This window comes from Sylvia atricapilla, chromosome 6 (assembly GCF_009819655.1).
Source record: "Sylvia atricapilla isolate bSylAtr1 chromosome 6, bSylAtr1.pri, whole genome shotgun sequence".
In the NCBI taxonomy this organism is placed as follows: Eukaryota; Metazoa; Chordata; class Aves; order Passeriformes; family Sylviidae; genus Sylvia; species Sylvia atricapilla.
The window spans coordinates 42,124,191-42,149,007 of NC_089145.1; the positions used below are offsets into that span (position 1 = coordinate 42,124,191).

Consider the following 24,817-nt stretch of genomic DNA (forward strand, 5'->3'; position numbering starts at 1 on the left):
TCAGTTTGAGTACGAGTTTGTAGAGTGTTTCATAGCATCATTCCGTTTAATCTGTGGTGTTGCATGTCTGACATTTTGAAATTGTTATTGATGTTGACATTTCTGCGCTGAATTAATATTAACCAGTCTTAATATAAATACAATACTTTTTATAATCTTAAAATTGCTATAGATATTTTTGTATATTGTTTTATTCTTATATATTCTTATGTTTGTACCATTATGCCCAAATTATATATCCTCAATTTATTATATTTATTTCGTACATAATTTTTTACTATTTAATTACTTCTCTGGTATTTAGCCGTGAAATGGTTTTGTCTCAAAAGTAGTCCATATAATACTAAATTGGAGATTGTTTCTTGGAAAGATGTGAAATTCTGTTGTGCTAATTAAAAAATTCTGGATTTCTATTTTTATATGCATCTCAGAGATCAAATTCTCTAACGTATCAAGGAGAGACCCACAAAGTGCTGCATGTCTGTAACTTTTCATTGCTAAAGAATTCTCATGACAGCCCCTGCCTGCCAGAGTGCTAGTGCCTCATCTCAGAAGACACACATGCAAGGTGCCCCAACTGCAGGATTTTCATAGTCTGAAAACAAAGTTTAATGAATAAAAGCAGTGAATTTAGAAAAAAAAAGGAGGTACGGGCTTCTGAACTGATTGACATGGATGTAAATTAGCTGTTGACCTCGATGAATTTAAACCTCTCTGATGATTTTCCTCTAATAAAAAATGAGTGTTGAAGGAGGGGATTGTCCTGCTATGCGCTGAGCTGGTGTAGCCTCACCTCAAGTCCTGTGGGCAGTTTTAGGAGCCACAATATAAAAAAGACATTAAGATATTAGAGAACAACTAAAGAAAGGTCATGAGGATGGTGAAAGCTCTGGAGGGGAGGATATGAGGAGTGTCTGAGGTCATTCGGTCTGTTTAGACTGGAGACTGAGGGGAGTCCTCATCATGGCTTACAACTTCCTCATGGTGGGAATTAAGGGAGCAGGCACTGGTCTCTTCTCTCTGGTGACAGTGACATGACCTGAGGGTTGTCCAGAAGCTGAATCAGAGGAGACTTAGGTCAGATGTTAAAAAAGGTTTTTCACCCAGAGGGTGGTTGGGCATGGGAACAGGCACCCCAGGGAAGTGGTCGCAGCCTCAACACTGACAGAGTTCAAGAAGCATTTGGACAGTGCTCTCAGGTACATGATGTGATTCTTAGGTGTCCTGTGCAGAGTCAGGAGTTGGACTTGAGGATCCTTGTGGATCCCTTACAACTTAGGATATTCTACAATTCTGTGAAGCAACACTGGAACCCAATGCCATAGATGCAGGGGCCAGAGATTGTCAGGGTCTGATGCCAACAGCTGCAGTTCTTCTGCCTTAGTGAAGTTGCATGCTGTTCTAAATTACTATGTCATTATGCATCTTCTCTTAATGAAAATCCTTGGAGTTTCTTTGTTCAAACACACTCTGAAACAAAGTCTTTAGAAGTGACAAAGACTGACCTAACTTAAGAATTTACCTAGATAATCTCCAGAGGTGCTTTTCAAACTAAAATATTCTGTGATAGATTACTGAAGGGGTTAGGGGCCTGGTACCAAGCAATGTATTCACATGGGAAAACTGCAAATGCTGGCTTCTTTGGATAAGCAGAAAAGCAGCTTTATGGCTGAGTGAGGGCATCAAGAAACATTCCATGTTGTTAAAATATCTCATCAGGTAAAGTGACTGTTTCTTGTCTGATAATTCAAGTACACAATTTGGTTTTTGTCAGACAATATCTGACTGTGCCACTCAGGCAAAGGAAAAGTTTCAGCACTGGAACAAGTGTGAGCTACACAGCAAAGGGAACTTCTCAGTTCAGAGCAGATCTGAGGGGTGGATTGATTGTGTGGGTCTTTCCATGGTTTCCTCTTGCAGAGACACCACCAGTGAGCCCTCACGGACTGCTTCATGCTGTGAAGAAAAGGTCACCTGCTACATCAGATCAGCAGTTCTCAAGACAGCCATTTGGATCTGTACCCATTTGGATCAGGCTCCCAACTTCCCCAACTCAGCCCAAGCTACAAGGTAAGTTAGAGGTCTGAGTACAGAACCAAACCTAGGCTGTGCCTCACAATCTGGTCTTTATATGGCCAGGTCTCCAAACATAAGGCTCAGAGCAGGTAAGTTGGTCACTAGTGTAAGGGGGTGGGATTAGAAAATCTCACTCTTTTATACTCAGCATTTACTCAGGTATAATTTCTATCATTTGACTAAAAGAAGAGTGGGCTACTGTATAAATAAAACATTTTATTTTTACATGTGTCTCAGACATGTATAATATACCTGGGAGATAAGCTCATTGCTGATTATTTTAAGTAGGATTATAAAACATGAAGTGAATCATTTCTGGCTATGAACTGGCCAGACTAGTTTTTTGCAGACCATATATGTGATTTGTTTGCTTATTCATCAATTTTAACTTATATCTGAAGACTGAAAAATTTTAAAGTAAATGTTTTGGGTAACTCACTTATAAAAGTCTATTCTGGACTAAGAAATGCTTTCATCTTCTGTATTAAATTTTGCATCAGGAAGATTGCTACAATTTTGCTACAAATCTGGCAAAACCCCATAGGAATGAACTCAGACATTACCTGTAACAAGTTTCTTCTTCAGTTGGTTTCTTCTGCAGCTGGTGACCTTGTAACTGCTCTCACGTACAACCTAATGTCAAATTTCTGCTGGGTAGTGAGTGATGAAACCTAACTCAGACCGAGGCTTTCAAAAACATCCAGAACCTAATGGCTTTTCTTAGTAAGGATATTGTAATTCTATAGCTCATACTGTGAGACGCAGGTCTTGTAGGAAACTTCCTCTGTACAGTGAAACGATGCCAAAGTTCCCTGACAGTTTGGAATGCCTGTCTTATTTTCAAACCAGCACAAACTAACAGTAGCAAATAAGAGTAGGGAGACTGTATCAGAGAGATGCAATAATTTTTTAACCTCTTTGGCATGCAGGGAAGTACACAGGTGCCAACATCCCCAGAGCTGGATCTCCCAGCATGTCTTCTGCACCCAGGTCTAGAGGATGTGATACTAGTCCTCTCCATCTCTTCCAGTATCTGCTGGAAGTGCGTGGTCTGCATGGCATTATTATCCCTCTTTCCCTGCAAAATGAACCTCTGCACAGGACAGAGTGCTTCTATTTGCAGCAGGGATGCAGCATGGCCTCATGATTCTGTGACAAAAATGTGAAGCACGAAAAGAGAAATGTTATCCCAAACTGGACTAATACTAACAGCTGTTAGTAGCTGCCATTACGAGCTGTTGGTAAGAAAGGGTAGGGCTCTGAAATCATGTCTAATTTGTAATTCACATCACTGGTAACTTCTAGGACTTTACTGTCTTATTCCACCTTGTAGGAAATGCTCAGAGGTAAGGAAGTAAAAACCAGCCTTTCAGACAGAAAGCCTGCTGAGGAGATATGATAAGACATGTGGTAAAAAATTTTACAAAACATCACATGAATATTGTCTACAAGAGCAACCTCTCTCTGCACCATGAAATGATCCATCCTGTTTGGCAGTCTACAGCATTTCAGCCCATTATCACAGAGCAGCCCTCTATGTTCAAAGGTCTGTCTTGAAATATTTTCTTGAGGGTAATGAAGAATCAAAGAGAAGAGAGATCCTGTGGGAAAAAGGTACTGTATGATATACAAAGTCCTGAAAAACCTTGCAAACCTTAAGTCACAGATGTTCTGAACAAATATGCAAATATTCATGTTCAGAAAACTACTTAGAAATGCAGCAGCCTGTATTACCGTTCCCCATCTGTAAAATGTGACATTTCTTCCCTTGAGCATTGTCTAGCTCCTTGGTTTGAAATACAAGTCCTTGCAGGAGATACTAGAAAGCGTGAGCAGGTGTGTCTCTGCATATTCAGAGCTTATTGCAATGGAGCAGTGAACAGTGTAGAGGCAAATATAAGGTATTAAAGCACAACTTCTAATTAGTTGGCACTTTCAGGGTCAGATTCAAAGTACTCTATTTGCTTCTATTTATGCTGGGGCATCAGAAAAAAAAATATGCAGACTTTCATTTTAACTTTGTGTCTCTTTCTGGTAACATGGGCATTAGACCCTTGGGGATTTTGCTGAGATTTTCTTCACTGTGATATTCTGGTGTTTGGAGGTGTCTTGTTTTCAAAAGATAAGAGTGATACTGATCTACAGAGTCGATTTCCAGACTGGAAACACCCACGGCCAAGCACTCACAAGGTCCATAGTACCTGTCTGGCTACAGGACTGAAGACATCAGTAGCACTATTGCACTGCTGTACAAAGGAGGCCACTAGCAATAATCTCTAAAATCCCTATTCTTGAAAATCTATCCATGCGGACTCTGCTGTTCAAGTTCTTCCCTTCCTGACACTACTTTCATGAGTTGGGAAGCACTTTCTTAGCAGCAGTTTTCTGGGATGAGTCTCTGGCAGTCTGATAAACTTGAGACAACAGCACTATTACTTATTGATTTGATTAATTTGGGGCAGGGGAGTGTTGCCTTTCTCAAATACAGTCAAGAAGACTAGGCTCGTACAGTCCACCACAAGTAGTTTTTATTCTTGTATGTTTGACATTTATAGGTGATGAGGCAATGTGTTTGATACAGGACGTTTGATAAGGTATAAAAAAAATCCTATAATTTTCTGTTTAGCTGCATGTATGGTTTCTAACTGTCTCTAATTCTTTTGTTCAAATCCTTCCTAAAATAAGGCTCTCAGTGGAATGGTGCACCACTGCATTTCTGGCAGGTACAACTGTATCCCAAAAGGGGACAAATGCACAAGTTTGACACTAAACTCAGGACTGAATGGAGTGATATGGAAAAGGGAAGAAAAATGTACATTAAACAGTAAGGGGACTCAGAAGTATCACCAACTTCTTGCTGTCTTGACTTGTGGGAATGGCCCACCAGCAAAAGTCAGGAGATTCTAGACAGGCCAAGAACAAATCTGAAGTTTCATCAGAAACAGGAAGAGGACAAATAAGAGTCTTGCTCTGTACACAGTGGTGTGAAGCAGATACAGGCAGACTGTAAAGTCGAAAGTTTTGATGGGAAACTAAAGGCCAGAGGGCCACTTCAGTTTACACAAAATCAGAATTCAAAGGTGTGTGTGATTTTATAACTCAGCATGGGGCTTTTCCTAATGAGAGGCTGAGTGGACCCTTCTTGCTTTGTTAAAGGATGAGTCATTGCCATTTTTGACCAGAAATATTCCCCTCTCATGAGAGGGGAGAAGCTGGAGATTATACTAAATACTTCCCTTTTTGTCTTCCTAGCATTCGGTTTCAGATACTAGAACAAGTCAAATTCCAAGATAAGAAATAACATTGTACAAGGGAAAATCCCAGATTTTTTTTTTTTTTTAACCTCTGGAGATACTGAAACCCATTCCAAATAAATCAATGTGAAATTAAACCAAGTCCATAAAAATAGCCATCCACCTTCTCCCTTAAGGCTGTGGCAAATTAAATGTGAATCTGAACTTTTTTTGCTGGACCATAGTTTCAGATCATAACTACTTCAACCCCACACAATTTGGAGGATTTGGGGAGGTTTTCATTTAGAAATGTAGCTTGTGCATAATCTTCCATGATGTAGGGCAGTATTTATGTATAACCCTGACTTGTCCGTCCTTCAGTATCATATCTAGTTCAACAGCATGAAGAAAAGTTTTTATGAGAGCAACATATCATTGAAATATTCAACAGATCAGTCAACTATGAGTTGTGACTCTACTGCTTCTATTCTGGACCACGTAGAATTTTCATCTCAGAAATAACACTAGAGGTTAATTCATCCTCTTCTATACTTCCAGCTTTTTTTTTTTTTTTTTTTTTTTTTTTTTAGGATTTTTTTGTGTGTTTTCCAGTGTAATTCAAGCTCTGACCGCTTTTAAGTCGGAGATAAAATTTTTCCAGAAGTTTAATGTAGTCACAAGAGGGCACCAGACTCTACCCTATTTCTCTTGCTGGGCACGGTGGACTTGAGTGGAAGAAAAAAACATCACTATCTCCCTAAAGTTCACGTCCTGTAAACATAATTTGTAAGACTTTGTGCTGCTCTTAGGTAGAACAGTCTGTACAGAGGAGTGTGTCTGTGTGCTTATTCTTACCATACAAATAGCTGTTGAGCCAGACACAAGATCAGGCTGTAATATTTATCCAAATATGGCAGAAACACACAACCTTTTTCAAAGGATGACTACAAACAGGCTGAGAAAGAAGAAGGGGGAAAAAAACGGAACTGAAAACAAACAGGGAAATCACAGGGAGAAAAAGACAATTCCCTTGCATTAAAATAAAAAAATAGAGGATGATGGAACTTGCCGGGATCTGTTCGTGATTCCCTGGAGAGGATGTAAGTGGCAGGCAGACCATCTAAGGCATTCAGCTGCCCATGCAGTATCTAAACACCCAGCAAATTCTAAACAACTCTTTGATGAGCCCCATTTTGCCTCTCGGCTTCAGCAAACTGCTCTCCACATCATCCTGCACCACTGCTCGCTCACAGCAGCTCCTGTGACTTTATCCCAAGTCTCTTGGCATTTGGTGCTATTTGTAAGTAACGCCAATTAAAGATTTATTATTCCATTAATACGAGACATGTTGAAATGATTGCTGGGAAACCACTGGCTACTGGCAGACCACCAGGAGACAGGAGTTAACATTCCTTTACTGCTACAAAAGTCAAGGCTGTCATTCCCATCGAGGTGCAGGACCAGAGCAGAGAACAAGACCAGCTCACAGCCTGTTATCTCTGTTCATAGTCATGCTTCTAATTGGGTTAACCCTTTAAACAGACAAAGCACGCAGGTATTAGCAATCATTCTCTTAGGAAAAAAAAATCACATTTTTAATATGCCTTTTCAAGCCTTAGTTTACCCACTTCTTATCCTCACTTTTTTTATGCTCTTGTTAAACTGTAATTGTTTTGTTCCTACTATAATTTATATTTTTACAGACTATGTAAATCTGCTAAGCCACCAGCCAATCAACATCAGTAATCATTTGTGGCTACAGTACATTTTCCTTTTAACCTGTCAATTCATCAGACTCTCAAACAAAATCTGGAAATAATCCAAACACTCCAATAAGCCATCACAGCTGCCTCCTACTCTTCAAGGCTCACAGAGGGTCATTTTAATTCACAGGTAAAGCATTCATTTCTATAACCAGCATATTTCTCTCAGTGATGCTTCATTTTATTCTCCTTGTAATTTATGATGGGTCTAAAGAAAATCATATTTCTGACTTGGAAGATATAAAATAGTTAATGCTGTCAACAGCAGAAATCTCAACCACTAGAATTATTATTGCATATGAAACTCAGTATTCCTATTTTTCTACTTTTTCCCGGTAGAATTCATGGTCCAAATGCTTACCAACTTTAAGGCAAGCTTAATAATAAATAACTGGACCACATCTTCCTGAAAGTTTTGTTAGTTTTAACTGTGCTGTTGAATTGTAACTCTCCAGTCTGCCATGACTGCAGAAATCAGTTTCCCACTGATATTGTAATTTTCAAGGACACGGCTTCTAGGAACAGCACGGTGCCTCCTGAAAGGCTAGGTTTCAAGAGCAAAACACTGTAATATCAAAAGATGCAGAACAGCAAAGGTGCAAGCTCAAAATCTGTACTAAAAGATTTGAAAGCCACACTCTAATGTATGTTCAAAAATATACAAAAAAGGAATTATTCATTAACTTCTTCAGCCTGCAACCACTCCGGGCTATTTTGTTCTTACAGTATCTGCTGTTTCAAAGGAAGGTAAAGCTGATGGCGGAGAAAAGATCTTCACATGACCAGCACAAACACATTCATCAGAAACAGACGAGCTCCTGAGATGAAAATACTGTACTTAGCTGGCTGAAAAGAAAGGAATACCTTGTGTACTGACAGGCTGCACATGGTTTTTCAGCCTGTGGGTGCTATTTAATAGTAGATGCTTAGTTGCTATAGCAACTGTCATAGCCTATGGTATTTATGCTTAGATACAGAACACATATTTTAAGCAGCACCAGATAACATGGCACTTCAGGTATCCAAAATGCACATTTAAAAATTCCCTACTAAGAAGTGTGTTCTTCTAGTTCTTAAAAATCCTTTTTAAGGCAGCACTTTTGCAACAACAAAACAATGTTGTCCCTCACAAACGTCAACCTGAACTATCACAATGAGCTACCTTCAAATAAAACACCAAAAACATTCAGCACTTTAAAATCCATCTTTGCTGACTGCTGGTGCAACATTTGGAGACTTTTGCTGTTTGGTCCAGTATATGGTGCTTTGTCGCTAGAGTTTCCTATTGTTATTACCTTGGTATCATCTGGGCTTTGTTCCTCCCTGCCAATATCCACTACAACACACTTCTCACCTGCCATAGAGAACCTCTTCTCTGAACTGGCTGGCAACTGTAGATCTTGCTGAAAACATTGGGTTTTACTTTTATTTTGTCATATCCTCCTGGTTGAAGAGCATAAACAAATACTGTAATGAGGGCGTTTTTTCTTTCAGTGCCTTTCCACTGTAAGAGGAAACTCATGGTCATTGACTTCAACAGTGAGGGCTGTGAGGGGTCTTTAACACCAACCAAACCACTTTAGCCAGGCAGGCTAAGAGAGGTAGTGGACTACTGCAAGCCTAACTGCTTCCCTGTGTCCTGTTTTCACTCTATTTCCGGCAATCAAAATGTACTAATACCTCTTCTCAGCAATTTGTTATTGGTTCCATAAAGCTACTAGCTGGGTTGGGTAAAAACAGCAGTGCTGCTTTTAGCTCACACAGTATCTTAGTCTGTACAAGTTCTTACAAAGAACTCATTTCTTGGCTCATGTCACTCCTAATCCCCATGGCCTCCTAGCAGATAGATCAGATACCACAGCCATAAAACCTAAGGCCTGAGGCTGGTGGCCTGAGGCAGACGGATTTCTGCCTAAGAACAGAATGCTTTGCTATTGTTGTGCTGACAGCCACACACCCCTCCCATCACCTGCCTACCACTGTTCAGTTTGTCAAACCCCCAGCTGAGCCAACACTGCCATATTCAGACATGTATTAGCTGGTGCGTGGATTAGCTGGGGTGATGAGTGCTCTGACTGTGCTATTCTCATTTTGTAAGCCACTAACATTTGATGCCAGCATCATTATCATCCAACATCAAGCTACAGTTGGCCCACAAATGTTCACTCGATTACTACAAACCTTTGGGTTTGTTTTACAGGCACCGGTTGCCCACTGTTCTTTATTTAACCCCTCCTACAGGTAGGAGTAACATCCAGGCTCAGAGCAGTGAAAGAGAAGATTGCCCTCACTGAAGGCTGAGCAGAACTTCCAGCCACCTTTGGTGATCCATGCATTAACACACTGCAACAACACAAAACCACTTTCTCCTCCTTCAGTGCACTGTGACTGCAGAGTGCACACAGTGAAGTTGCATCATGTACCTGGCTTATGAGGCCCAGCTGTGCTGCTACTATAGGCTTGTTTCTTGAGGAACAGCCACATTTAATTACTTAGCTGTTTTTCCATCTGCCTCTGGATCTTTTAGGGGAGCTCTGCTGCAGGAGTGTGCTTGTCTGCAGAAGCACTCAGGACTGATTCATAATGCTGCCTATCTCAGAAGTAATCAGAATTTGCCAGGTTGGGTATAGAGGAAGCTGTGTATACTGGGAATGGGCCTCCTGTCCTATTCTAGAGCCAAATTAAAAAGACAAATATATCTTAAATGCTTTAATCAAACAGTAATTATGAGCGAAACAATACAGACTCAGAACAAGTCCACGTTGTCTTTAGCAGGCAGAGGCAAGCAAGCTCTGTCCCCGTTCTGAACCAGTGGGATCACAGCCAAAAAACTTCCAAACCACAGGCAGTTTGTGCTGGTAATGCACAGAGCTTGAGCTAACACACCTTGTCTCTCCAAAACTGACTCTGAAAAAGAGTCGCTAGCCAGAGCACAGCACTGCACTGGCGACAGCTCACAGCTTCCAGTTCAGGGCTGAGTCATGTCTGGTTTTGCTAGGTTTGGGGTTTTTTTGTCTTTTAAAAGGGTAGTTTCAGCCCTTGCTCCTGGACACTGCGTTTCTGTTAATTTCTGCGGTTTTATAAACATTATCCAGCTCCAAGCAGCCTTCCCGTCACAGCCAATGTGTGAAAGTCTGGCCAGCTCAGCAGGGGCTGAAAAGCTTCGAGAAAGGAGCAGCCAAAGCTCCCGAGGCATCAAGCACAGCCCAGCACAGGCTTGCTCCAGACGGGAAGGAAGGGGGCTGGGCGGGAGGGAGCAGTGGCTGCTTTCCAACGCCCATGGCACGCAGGTCACACCACCCGGTACCAGCCACCGCTGGAGGAAGAGGCAGGCAGGGCTCCCGGCGGAGCAGGCGGGCTGTGGGATGGATGGGGAGAGCCGGAGCTGGCTGTCGGCACAGCTCCCGCAGCCGCGGATGCTCCGCTCGGGGAGGCGGCACGGCTGGAGCGCACGCAGCTCTCAGGGACTGAAGCCAAGCCCGTCCTTCCACCGAGCATGAGGCGTCCGCTGCCCAGCCGAGGGAGGGGAGCTCAGGGCAGCAGCTCCGCTCGACCCGGCCCTGCTGCTCTGAGGCTGGGGCTGCAGCTCAGATCACCCCCTCCAGGCGCTAGGGACGCATCTACACCTCGGACCTGCTTGGAATGGTGGAGGCAATGCCTGCTCCTGTTATCCCAGCCTTTGTGCCTCCTGTTTCAGACAAAGAGAGCGTCCCACTCATATTTTATACATGCTGCCCGTGATTTTAAATCCCTTCAGACTTCCATTCACTCTGGAGATCTTGCTATGTGTCAGTGGTGACCCAGCTTCCCAGGAGAGACCTGCTGAGCTGATTTTCACCATTTTCCCTGTCACCCATGTTACTCATTTCCTCAGCAGGCAGGCTGCTCTGCAGTGCCTTACTAGGTGCAATGCCTCGCAATTGTCTAGAAGCTTTGGGTTTAATGCTCTGAATTACCTTTTGATTTAAAGCTCTCCTGATGATCCTGGCCAGTGATTCCCCCATTTTTTTACTTTTCTTTGTATGCAGTTACTTTCTTCATTTCCTTTTCTCCTGTCAGGTTGTTTTGCAGACATCACTTTCCAGCTTTCTAGTAAATATTTCAGGCTGCATTGTTTTGCAAAGATCTGTCCAGATTTTTCCATTTTGACTTTTCAAGTTTTGATTCTCACACATGTGAGATGTGAGTTGCTTTCTGCTAAGAATAATCAAATGAGACCACTAGTTTCTCAGATTTTTAACAAAGATGGAGAATCTTTCACAATTTTTCTTTCACTGGTATAATCAGAAACACAGATGATGTAGTTCTTAAGCCATAAGACATTCTCCAGTTTCACTGGAGAGGTTATTGGGGGGAAAACTGCTGGAATGTTTGGAAACAAACAAAATGTTGCCATCCTCTGACTGTAGCTACACAGAAAAAAAAGCAAAAAGGATAAGGAGAGGGGACTTAAGTACCTTGCTCTATACAGATGATGCTATCGCTAGAGAAAAAGAAAAAGCAATGCAAATGAACTCTCCGAGCTGTGATCCTTCAGGGAACAACCCCCACACTGCCTCGAAAGGGGCCTCCACGGAGGCTCAAATGTTCTTGCAGGATTTGTTGTGGGAATACCTATTTGAATTCCTGCTGAGCTGGGGCTGCCGGGGGCCGTGGGAGGAGGGTCAGGCTCTGCTGCTGCCAGCTGTGGGAGGCGGTGGCCTGCGGGAGCAGCCGTGGCGGCAGAGCCTAGAACTGCTCCCGGAATATGCTGTGTCTGGAGTAAATAAGGCATCATCGTGACAAAACAGGCACTGCTTTAGGAGAGATTGTGTCCAACGGGAACGTACTTTTTCCAGATATTTTTCACACTGATCACCTTTTGTTTCAGGAGGAATTTAGAGATTACCAGGATTACATCGTGGCTGACTGCATGTTGGGGATTACAGCGCTTACTTATAAAATATTAGAAATTAATTGTCTAGGGTTAAGTTTAATTGTAACTTGCTGACAGTTTAGCATGAGTGGGTCCTGCTCAAAGCTCGGTGTCAGGGAACTTTAAATAAACTTTGTTAGCATGGACAGCTAAGCAGGGGAGTAAACAGAGAAAGACTGGGTATCTTCAGATAAGAGTTGAGATCCTCAAGGGCCCCAGGATGGAAGATAAAAACAATTAATGGCCTGCTGACATGGACACGGAGAAATCCATGAGATGTTAAAAGACTCCAGATCAGAAATCACCACTGGGCACAAGAAGATCAGGTGCACAGACTGTGAGGATATAAAGGCACAGGGATTTCTTTGTTTGGGATCCCTCTCCAGAGGCACCACCTCGAGCTGAAAGAAACTGACTCTGGCTCAGAACCTAAGGTCCAAACTCTTCCTTAACACTGCAAAACTTCAGAGGTGACACAATTCACAGCTGAGTACCTGGACAAAGTCTTTGCACCATTTGGACAGCAGGAATTCTGGCGTACAAATGTGTTTGAAGTTCTGGTTGGGGTGGCTGGTATGGAGTACTCAGCTCTGAAAGCAGTTGCGCAACTCAACCTTTCTTGTGTGAGTCATGGGACAGCTGGAACCGTTGAAACTTAAGGGATACCAGATACCAGTGTGGGAGCTGTGGGTTGTATGTGGTGAGTCAGGAGAGTTTGACCAGACAGCACAAGCTGTAGAGCATGTCGGGCTTTTCTACCAGTGCATCTGGAGGACTTGGACAGGGAGAAGGAGGATGACTTCGATTACTTTGTGTGATGTGTTGAGCCTTGACTGAAGTTGCATTCTGACATCTGAGAACACGGTGGAATTCTGAGCTTGTAGCTGATTGTGGGAAAGCCCTAGAAATATAGTTTCACTGTAATCCACTGACAGGTGTAAATGCCTGTTATGAAGCAGACACAGTCATCATCTGTCCTGGTCTCCATGTTCTAGAGGGTCTGTTCTCCAGCACTCATTCAGTTGAATACAAAGGCTATGGCTTTTATATTGTGGTAAAATAAAAAAAATTAAAAAAAAAAAAAGAGACGTCTTTCTTGACTGTATAGAATCCAACATAAAGATCTCCAGTTTGAAGTGAGTGCAACATGAAGTTGTGAAGGAGGTTTTAAATGTCCATCATGAGAAAACCTCCGTGGAAAAATTTTGTGTTACAGTGTGAAACCAGAGGCATAGCAGTGCAGACATCAGCCAAGCTCTTAATGAAAAACTCAGATCTGTGTGATGCCAAGGTGTGGAAATATATCCACATAGTGCATGCACTCTGTTGAGCAATGGTATGTACTGCTGCAAGAAGGGAATACTTATAGGCAATTTTTAGGTGAATATTATGACATTCCCAAGGTAACCATGGTCAATAATGTGATCCATAATAATAAAGGATATGGTGTGGTCCTGGCCAGATCAATTATTGTCTCTGATGTAAAGGATGCTTCAGCAACCAGAACAGAAAGCCCACCTAGTTGGGGGATGGCCAGCTTGTGTAAAGGCTTCAGGCATGAAGAATTACCTGAATGCACAGCTTCACGAGAGAGCTGACATTTCTGAGCAAACTGAAGGCAACTTCAAAGTTGCAAATGAACTTGGGGCTACTGCTACAAAGAAGAGCCAGATAAAGTGACAGATGACTGAGTGAACTGTCTTGTCCTAAAAGCAGATCTTGTATTGATGTTATTTCCTCCTGCTTTACTGTATGACGCCACGGCTCTGCTGTTTCCCAGCCTTTCCTACAGAAGCTCAGCCGCAAACTTCGCGGATCCTCCAGCTCCCTGCTGCCTATCCCACCCTTTCTCCATTTCCTTCCCCTCCCCGTCCCGCCGCGCCCCGAGGGCGGGAGGCGGCAGCTGCCGCCTTTGCGGCTCTCGGGCAGCCCGGGCCAGCCGCCCCTCCTTCCCCCGGGCGGCTCCGGAGCAGCCGGCACGTAGCTGCTCGGCCGGGAGAGCGACCGAGACGCGCCGGGGCGGCCTAAGTGCTTGCAGATGTGCAGCTGCACCGGGTGGGGTCACAGCAGCGAGCAAGGTTTGGGGAGGGGGTTTCACCCAGTAGGGCGGCGGCAGCTTTAGGACACAATCAGGTTGGAAAAGACTTCTGAGACCATCGAGTCCAAGCTGTCACCAAACGGGACCTTGTCAACGAGACCATGGCACAAGTGCCACATCCGGTCTTCCTTCAGCACCTCCAGGGACAGTGACCCCACCACCTCCCTAGGCAGCCCTTTCCAGTGCCTAATCACCTTTTCTGTGAGGAAATTCTTCCTAACGTCCAGCCTAAACTCCCTACAGAACAGCTTAAGGCTATGTTCTCTCTTGCCCTGTCACTCGTTGCCGGGGAGCAGAGCCCGACTCCCGCCTGGCTGTATCCTCCTGTCAGTGAGTTGTGGCGAGTGATAAGGTCCCCCCCGAGCCTTCTCCAGGCTGAACACGCATAAGCTTCCTCGGCTTTTTCTCATAAAACGTGTGCTCCAGACCCTTCACCAGCTCTGTTCCCTTCTCTGGACACACTCCAGCCCCTCAATATTTTTCCTGAATTGAGGGGCCACAGCACACGAGGTATGGCCTCACCAGTGCCCAGTAAAGGGGACGATCACTTCCCTGGTCCTACTGGGAAGATGCCACTGGCCTTCTTGCCCACCTGGGCACTCACTGCTGACTCGTGTTGAGACAGCGGCTCCCTGCGGGGTGTGAGACATCATCCCCGCCCCAAGCACGCGGGTTCCTGGCTCTGACTGCGACACCCGAGGCTGGGCGGCCGGGCCCGAACAGGAAATGCCACAGGCCTTGCTAATGGCGCGCTGAGGCCTCCTGTCAGCCCCGCGGGCCGCAGCTACGGAGCTCCTCAGCCCTGAGGGATGCGGCGCCTGACGGCGGGGAGCGCCCAGGCCGACGTTCCCTTTCCCCTCCTCCGCCACGGCTTCCCGCGGGCAGCAGCGCGGCCAGGTCTCAACCTGTTCCCGCTGGAGCCCGTGGCCGGGAGCCCAGACGCGCCGCAGGGCCTTGGCTGCGATTTGAAATCGGGGCAGCCCCGCCTCGCCCCCACCCCTGCCTCCCTCAGCCTCTCACGGCCGAGGGGAAGGGTCCAGCTGCCATGGCAACCCCACAGCCTTGGGGGCGGAGCCCGGGGGGACAGGCGTGCGTTACAGCCAATCGCAGCGGCGAGTGGCGCCGGCAGGGCTGGCGGCAGCCAATAGCAGGCGCCGCCGCTCCCTGATGGGCGGGGTCTCCGGGGAAGGCCCGCCCCCGGCGGACGCGGGTCCCTTTGTGGGGTTTGACAATAAGATGGCGGGCGGGGGGAGGCGGGGCCGGTTGGCCCCGCCCGTCCCTCAGGCGCGGAGTGGGCGGTGAGGCGGGAGCGGAGCGGGGATTCCTGCACGGGCGTGCGCCGGCGACAGCAGCGGCAAGGCGGTGAGTATCGTGGGCTGTGTCGGGCTGGGCTGGGTCGGATCCGCGGGAAGCCGGTGCTGGCGGAACCCGTGGAGGGGATGGGGTCGGTTCAAAATGGCGGCGAGAGCGCGGGGCGATGAGTAACTGCTGAGGGTGAGCGCTGAGGGGGCCGGGGCGGGCGGGATAGGGGGCCCGTTCCGCACTTCTCCGCTCGGTCCCGTCCGCGCCTCTCCCGGGCACTCCGCTGCCCTCCCACCACTGGGGAGCTCCCCCTCGCTCCCCGCCCCGGTCCCGCCTCTCCCCCTGGCTCTGCGGGCTCCCCCCGCTCAGCGCTCCTGGCCCCCGCCTGCGTTTCCACGAGCTCCTGCCCCAGCTGCCCGGCCTGTCCTTCCCCGGGTGCTGGAACCCCTTCCCAAATCTCTCGAGTTCGGAGAGGTGCCTGCCAGCCCCCTATGCCCGGGGGTGGGCAGACCCCAGTGCTCTATAGGGGCCTTTGTTCCAGTCCCAATAGAGATGTTTCTGGCCTTACCTGCCCTTTGCTGTGTCTGCATCCCACTTTATACCTCAACACCACCGTATGGGCACACGTGCATGGTTAAAGAGAAGGAGTAGTTCTCTTTCCGTCTTTTTCTCCAGTTACACAGAGCTTTGGTTCCTTCCCACGGTTCTTAGGAAAGCCAGTGTTGGAGTGGAGAGAATTAGAGTGGTGGAGGGGAGATACGGCCCCTTGTCTCCCCGTGCTAAGCATCATCACTGTACTTACGGCAGCACGGTACAAAAAGCAGCACTGTGCTTCTCTGAACCTCCAGCACTAGCCTAGGTAGGTCTTGTCTGCTTTCTCCTAAAGATAGGGAATTTCAGCAGTGCTTATCTTCTCTGTTACCCCAACTAATGGGAAGCAGCTTTTTCCCTTAAGTACTTAACTGTATCTTTGGCAGCATATCACTATAGGAGTCTGGATTAAGTGTGAGCCTGGAGTTCTGAAGCTGATGCTCTAGTAAGAATTGGATCAAATTTCAAGCACTTTATTTGTAAAGCAGACTGGGAATTTGTCGGTCCTAAAAGCAAAACTTGTAATGAATTCCCTAATACTGTGCTCTTACTTAAAAAAAAAAAAAAGCAAAACAGCAAAACCCATAGAACTCCTTTTTCCTAGTGCACTATGGTGGAGCTAACTGTTGTCTCCTTGACAACATTTTTTTTTTTTTTTGCATAGCTGTTTCAAACAGCAGTTTAGTTAAACACAAAATTTGGGTTCATGACACTGGGGTAGCAGAGGAAGAAAGGAGATGATGTAGCTCATCCAGGTTGTGCCTCTTGGACAGAGAAAGATGCTGCTTGAAATTACCAGGGGGTTTTGAACACTGACTCTGAAGCAGCAGCAGCCTTGCTCTGATGTTCCAAAAGGATTTACATAATGGCTACGAGTATGTTAATACATAAATCAATAGGAAAAGGTACTTAGTTTTTAATTAATTGAGCTTCAAATTTAGCATTCCCTTGAGATGAGCGCTTATTGGAGATAATGCAGAGAAGTCTACAGGAGGTCACTTGTGTGCAAGGTTTTAATTGCATCTGATAATAGCTATGAAGTTAATGTGCTTTTAGTGAGAACTTGGTTTCTGAGGTACATATCTATGCCAGTTTATAGAACCAAAAGAAATGACTGCTGTGATGGGCATATTCTTCAAGTTTATACTTAACAGAGGTCCACGTGGTTTGGTATTGCCCTAGGGAAGAACCTGGAATCACATGCAGCAGGTTTTACACATTATTGTACTGCATGGGAAAACTTTCCTTCTATAGTATGTAAATAAATTACAGACTGGACTGGTCTGCCAGCATCTTTCATTTAGTTTGTGGATGTGATAATGGCTCTTTTACCAACAGCAACGGTCCCCTCCTGTATTGTCTACTAGTTTCTAGGCAAACGGCCACAGTCTCTCCCTCTAAAATTGTCTAATATACCAAATATCATCAGAAAAGACTTCAATTTCTTATTCTCATGACTGCACCATATTTACCTGTAGTTATGGGGAGGGTGGTGTTTGGTGGGTTTTGTGTGGTTGGGTTTTTTCAAATTCGGTTTATGCTCTTGTCACATACCCTCCAGTAAAGCAGAAATTTTGGGATTTGATACCAGACACAGGGTCTTAAAGAGATCACTTCTCATTTACAGAATGTTTTAAAAGTCTACTTGGAGAGCAAAAACTTTTGAACTTTTATAGTGTCGTAAAGTTTGCCAGAAATAAGAAATAGTTCATTGACTTGATATGGAGTCTGACTGAAGTCGTAGTTCAGATGCCTTAAGACAGTGTTTCTAAAGTTGCTGTGAGCTCAGTCCATAAAAGAAAATGAGACTGTGAGTTGCTTGAAATACAGTTTCCATGATATAACATCATTTAGTTTGAATATCTGGGAACAAGTAAAAAGATTTTGCCTTGAGAATGTTAAAGATGAGGGTTTTTTCCCCAAAAAATTCCCCATTAAAGTTGTGGTATTTTAACTAGTATGCAGCTTCTTGAGGAAAAATATGTTTTCTGCACTCCCACCCCCGAGTCTTTTGTCAGCCATCTGCTTCCCCCCCCCACATTTGACAAGAGGCAATCTTGAAAAATTGTTTATTACTACACAAAACAGAAAATATGAAAAGATGTCCATGTGCATCCTCTTTATTTGTTTGTTTTCGAGGTATGCACTTCAGTTGCAGACACGGAACTGTCTTGTACTGCACAGACATGTCTAGAAAAGTATCTGAATTGTTTCCATGGTTTATTATAAAAACTTTTGTAGCCTGTTGGAACAGCATTCTTTTTAGTTTCAGTAGTTAAGGGAATTGTTGCATGCAATGAGAAGTTGTATTTGAGATATCAAATCTTATTACTCTTTAAATGGGTTTTAAAAACTCAACCTTTATAATTAAAGAAGTTTAATTACTGTCATTACTTTCGTTATTGTCATATTGCAAAGTAAATCTTAGTCATAAAGTTTCTATGCTGGCAAAGGAAAATTATCTCATGTTTTGCTGTGTTACAGTTTTGTGTTTGTGCCACCTCATTTTCTCTAGATGCTACAGAGATATACATGGGTTTGTACAGCAAAGGTGAAACCTATAGTTTTGTAATAAAAGTAAGGAAGACTTGCTTTCCTTACCTTTTGTTTGTGGACACTTTTAATGCTCATATGAAAAAATTTTGTTTGCTCTTTAAATGGCAAATGTGAGGCATAAGGGAGAGGCTGGTCCAAAGGTCAGGGCAATAGCTAGGACTTAGAATTAAACTGGCATTTTCCTCCTGCTGCTGATTTTGGGGACATTGTTGGCCAAATCACATTTGTGCTGTAATTGTATATTGGGTTTAATAGTACTATTGATGTTTGTGGGAATGATGCTCACATCATACAGGATAGAGACACTGAAGCAAAACTTTTGTTCTGCATCTCCTGTCCCTGCCTGACATCCTGCTCCCCTGTGCTTGGCAGGTGGTGCTGTCACTTTTACTGCATGGACTCTTGCTCAGTAGCATGGGAGAAGAGGAAGGACTGCATCAAACACAGTTCCTGGTAAGTCACTTTTTACTTCTTAAATGAAACTGTAACCTGGTACTCTCTGCAGTCAGGAGAACAGGATGACAAAGAACTGGCTTTATGATGTAAGATACTAATTAAAAGCAAGTTTTAGGAAAAAATCCAGTGAAAGCTGTAAAAGGTTTACCTTTAAGAATTGATAAATGTTTCTCCTCTGCTTCTAGGTGCCCAAGTGTGTGTGATGTATTGAGATGTTTAAGTTTTCTCCTGTGTTCTGTTCTGTTGGTGTGCCTTACAGGGCATATAAATGCCAAATTATAGATGGATGAAAATGAGGTTAACATTCAATTGAAGTTTTAATTACCCTTCACAAGAATGTAAGTTGAAATAAAAGAAGCTTCAAATAAAAGAAGCTTCTGCACAGTGTTTAATGTTTGACAATTCTATCATACATGATTATGTTCAAAAAGACGTTTCTAGAGGTTGTTTCACACGGGAGGGGAAGGATTGTTCAGAAATTACTGTACATACAAGTGTAGGAAAAATGAAAGAGGATATCCTCTGATAGGAAGTTTTCAGGAATGTCTAAAAATCTGGAAAAGGATCTATTGAGCAACAACATGTGTTATATTTAACAGGAGTAACGCACATATGTTAGGCTTCAGGATAAAATTTTAGAAGAAGTGTCCAAAGTATTTAATATGTAGCTAATCCATGGATAGCTTTTAAGAAGTTATGAAAAATTACTACAAGACCAAGTTCATTCTATACTGTAGTCTCTGCACATTATGATTTCTAAAGAGTTTTGTACCTTCAGCGTAAAGAAATCTTTTAAGAGTTGGCAAATCCCAAGGAAGGTTATTTCATGGTTATATACAGCAATGTAACAAGTGTTGTACAGAGTCAGACCAAGTGTTTATCTAGCTACTGTACTATCCCCAGGTTTTCACAGTAGATAAGCATGTAATGTATTTTGAAAAGAACAGTGTTGTTGCCCTTTGGTGGATTTTTAGTGTCTCTGAAAAAACTGAAAGAGAATTCCTTGAAAATATGTGAAATGTACCATAGCAACCAGAAAAGCAAGGCAGAGTTGAGGGTTTATCAAGGAAAATGGGAGATTATATAGAAAGACACTGCAGTAAGTATTTTGGTTTTATCAGTGTTTAGTCGAAAAACTGTCTTGTTTGAGTCACTACCTTGAAAATAAAAGTCCCCAAATAGTGGGCAAACAGGAATTGTAAGGACAGAAGGCTTAGAAGGAAAATAAGGAAAAAGCATAAATGTAAAGATCAGGTACCATCTTTCATTTGCAGCTCAGTTTTTGTAAGACTAAAAGAAGTGATATATACCGCATTAAAAAAAAAAAAGTTTGTATTCCAAGGGACCAGCTGCAATATTTGCATGGGGTACTGTTGTCAAAATTATTGCAATTGAGAAGAAGAGCTGAAGCTGGTACTTGAGAAGCACCCCTTGGAGAATTCAGCTAGTGATTTTAGGTGTGAATACTGAAAAGCCTACATGCACCCTGTGTATTTTTAGCTGTGGAACCTAAGCTACAAATACAGGAATTTTGCTACCTTACAGTCAACTGGGAAAGGAGTACAGAAGCCCATACAGAGGAAGACTCTGACTATCCTCACTGGACTTGCCCAGTTCTTACTGGAATTACACAGTTCACTTGCTCACCGGAGGAAGGCAACCGGAAGGACTGCTTTGGACACCTCTGCTGAATGTCTCCATTTACATGGAATAAATCTAGATATTACTCTCTTTATAGCCAAAATAAGGAAATCTTTTCACATGTGTTGCCCATGTTTTGTTGTTTTCATGTTACTCTGTTAGGCATATTAATGTTCTGGAGGGGTCAAATCTTTTAAAGATGGTGTGCTAGGTTGTATTTTTATTTCCAAAATTAGAGGTTAAGCATGCCAGTAGAAACTCTGGAGGAGCGAGGAGAAACTGCCTGTGCAGTAGGTGAAATACAGCCGGGGAGATGTTTGCTTCTGTGCGAGGCAACGGCTCCTGACTTGCGTCTAGTGTGGAGCTTAAATAGGAGCTGGGAGCCCTGCCTCTGTCCCTGTCTCCGGTGCCATGCCTTGTGGACTGCTCAGCCCTGGTTCCCGAAAGTCGCCTTTGGGACCCGGTCCACATGTTCCTGACCCCTGTTGTACCACACTGGCCATTCTAGAACATGGTATGACAATTCCGATGTTTCTATCTTTAAAGAATTTGCTTTTTAATAAAAGATTAAATTTTGCTGTTCTCTTTCTTAGTACTTTTTTTTTTTCTCCTCCCTCTTAAGCTGTTTATGTTGTAATTTTTTTTTTTTTTATTATTTGTTTGCTTTTTTTAACAGGACACAATGTTTGTGCGAGGATTAAAGAGGAAATGTTTTGATGGTGAAGAAGATATTGAAGGGACTCTGGCTGGTATTAAGGCTATCCCTTCCTATAATCTCCAGCGGCAGTCACTTTTAGATATGTCCTTGGTTAAACTTCAGCTGTGTCACATGCTGGTGGAACCCAACCTGTGTCGTTCAGTTCTTATAGCCAACACGGTACGGCAGATCCAAGAGGAAATGACTCAGGACGGGACTTGGCAGATGATAAATACACAGAGTACAGGGCAGGCATCCCTGGATCGTCTTGTTTCAACAGATATCCTCTGTCGTTCATCTAGGGATCAGGCTGAGGGAAAGCATGTTCCACCCTATAGTACTTTCAGTAAAGACTTCGAGAGCGACCAGGCACAAGATGGTTCAGAAACTATGTCAACAGCCTCTTCAGTACAAGCACCAAGGAACCTGCAGAGCAACATGTGGGAAATGGAGAATCCACAAGACAATAAAGGAAACTTTCAAAAATCTTTAGATCAAATATTTGAGACACTGGAGAATAAAAGTCCTAATTCTGTTGAAGATCTGTTTTCAGAAGTTGACAATTCTTATTATGATCTCGACACTATGTTAACTGGCATGATGAGCAACACAAAAATGGGACACTGTGATAGTCTTGAAACATTTTCTTCTCCAACAAATACAGCTTCTAACTCTAATTGCAAATCTGATCTTAATGACCTTGATCATATTGTGGAAATCCTTGTTGAATCCTGAACCTCCTTGTGTAGGAGGTAAAGATCTGTTAGTGGAAAGAAAAGACTTGAGAAAGCAATTTCCACAGTGTTCTATCAAATCTGCACGAGTATTTTACAAATATCTATATATTATATAGATATATATATTAAGAAGCACTTCATATTGCAAAATAGTGTTAACTCTTAAAGTTAACCTGCAACTTGTAGTGTAATAATCTGATTTATCGTCCAATGAACTGTAAGTACATATGGTAAATGTTTTTATGTTGGAGGTCCAAGGCTGTTGAAATTGGGTTCCTTTTACCAATTTGTTTTAGCCTTTGATGGAGGATATCCTCAGGGAGAGGGATTCTCTTATCTTTTTATACTTCTCCCATAAAAATGGTAATAAACAGAGAAGTCGGATAACTGGTTTCCTATTTTCCTCCAGTTTCCACTTTGTTACACCACAAAGCTCCTACCATACCTGCTGCTTCTTTTTTAAGTCGCTACATGGCTCTTAAAGAGCAGTATGCAATAGTTCTTGTTATCCTTGCTAGCTTCTGGGTTTTGCTACAATTTTTACTTCAAAAATAGTTTTAAAGTGTTTATTGGTGTTTAGATTTTTCCAGGTATTTTCCTAAAATATATTTTTTACTACAGATGTTATGTCAGCTGCTAACTTAGTAGCTTTTGATCATATCTGCAGCTGATGTATTTTTTGCAAGATTTTCAAAAAGGGATGTTTTTTTACCATGAGCTACCCAATGTAGTTCAGTAAAGTGTATGTAAATGTAAATATGCAATTTTATACTTTGCATTAAAATGTAAGAGCTGTTTTCATGATTCTGTTTTATAGAGTAGTACTTTAGTAAATTGAGAATTGTACATTTATGCTTTTCATACCCCACATATTTGAGTATCATTATAGGAAGAGCTCTGATCCAGCTAGACACAATTACATTTAATTCATTTCAGGCCATACTTTTTGTTAGATATAAACCTAAATGATGTAGGTTTTTATTTATGTGTATTTATATGTAAATGTCATCAAGTGAATTGTTTATCATTGAAGTCTACCATCAAATATTTGTTTATTTGGGATAACTATCTTGCACTAATTACTACAAAAAATGTTATTAGCGGCCTTTAAGTCTCACTGGTTGGTATGTCATAATGTCTTGTCATAATTAATATGCTCCATTCTTACCAAGGGTTTCCTCTTGGCTTTTTTCAATAACAAAAATGTAATACAACATGGGATGGTGGTCTTTTCTTCCAGATCATTTGGTTTAGAGCGTATATAACTAAGCTTCTTCCTAGGAGACTTTTTGGGGGAAAGGGATAATTTGAGTATAGCCTATGATTTTATTATAAAATAACAAATGTTTACCATCAGAACTGCTACTGGGGAAAAGCCCCCCAAACTAGCAGGGAGCAGGGAAGGGGGAAGATATGGATTGGGTTCTGGAATGTGTTTGCCATGGCTGTGGTGGGGGAAGACATCTGTCAGTAACGTGGTTGTTTTCTGTAGATCTGAGCCAAGCAAGCTGCTGAACAAGAAAAGAGAATCTTGCTCTGTGTGACAGGCTCTGTCTTCCCATGAGTGACCTGACCTACAGCACAGATTCTCAAACCTGGAAATGGGATTGGAGGTGGAGGTACCAAGGGGGTATTAAGAACATTTGAATAGGAATAAGGAGACCACTGAGCTTATGTGCTTTAGAATCAGCTGCTTTGAGGAAAGGTCATATCATTTAGCTAAATTTTGCAAATTCAACTGCTGAATGCATATCGAATTCATCTTCTGAAACTATGCACTTGGTGTGAGTCTTCAGTGAACTGGAAGATGTTTCCTTGTATTAAATTTGGCATAAGTTAACTTGTAGTTGCAGCAGTTAAACTTTCTCACTTAAACCTCAATTAATAACTTCATGTTAAATGACAAAATAGCATATAGGCACTTACAAGTTCAGTCCGTAGCTGGACCAAGAAACCCATCTCTCTTACTCAAGAGAGATCACTCTTAGGTATTGCAGTAATAAATGTTCATTCAGGAAGATCCAAATATAGATACAGACTGTTCTATCTCACAGTGAAGTAAAGCTGGCTTATTTGGTAGTGGTTGTTGTAGCATCAGAGATTCCTTCTAAAATCATAAATCTGCAGGTAAGTTTTCTTTTTGCTTTTCTGTGTGTGAACCCCTGAACTCGACAGCAGAGGCCTTAGGGTAAATCAGAGAGCCAGGCAGTTTGAGTTTTATGAAGGGAACATCAGCATTGATTGGAATAATTAAATATCTTCTGTTCCTCTGGGAAACTTTCCCAAAACTGCTCTGAATGTGTTGAAAAACCACAGGTTTGAGCAATTATGGCTGTTCCCCTCTGCCCCCACGCCCTCTATTTTCATTAAATGAGCAATTTCATGTTAAGATATTTTAAAAATGCTCTTCCCCACTTCCTTAGTGTGCACCAGTTTGCATGTTACAGATAGGAATCAGTATAACTTGTTCATAACTGTTAAACTGTGTAGGTCAAATGCACATGTGTATATTTATAACTATTACTGTACAAAGCATGTAGCTGGGTGCATTCCTTTACTGAGGAAGCTGTGCCTAGTTACAATTTATAGAGATTACTTTGCTTAACAGGAAAGGTGTTAGGTAAGTAGGTATTTGTGGAGTTAAACATTTAAACAAATATATATCCTATTCTATTACATTCTTAAAACTTATGCCAAATCTTATGTGCTTTTACAAGCCTAATATCTTGGCTCAGCAGGTATAATAATTGGT

General features: G+C 42.9%; 1 protein-coding gene and 1 pseudogene across 2 annotated transcripts; both read left to right on the forward strand.

The window, feature by feature from the left end:
- The first annotated feature begins 1,696 nt into the window (after nt 1-1,696).
- On the forward strand, nt 1,697-15,387 carry LOC136362028 (SHC SH2 domain-binding protein 1-like; annotated as a pseudogene).
- On the forward strand, nt 15,356-23,284 carry CDCA4 (cell division cycle associated 4). 2 transcript variants are annotated; one of them, XM_066321665.1, is made up of 4 exons: nt 15,361-15,447; nt 18,907-18,987; nt 20,536-21,145; nt 21,308-23,284. In XM_066321665.1, the coding sequence occupies exons 3-4, from the start codon at nt 21,143-21,145 to the stop codon at nt 22,061-22,063; spliced, it is 759 nt and encodes a 252-aa protein (XP_066177762.1). In that variant the 5' UTR covers nt 15,361-15,447; nt 18,907-18,987; nt 20,536-21,142; the 3' UTR covers nt 22,064-23,284. The 2 variants fall into 2 exon arrangements, with proteins under 2 accessions (XP_066177761.1, XP_066177762.1); XM_066321664.1 differs by lacking the exon at nt 20,536-21,145 and having other exon boundaries at nt 15,356-15,447.
- The last annotated feature ends 1,533 nt before the right edge of the window (nt 23,285-24,817 follow it).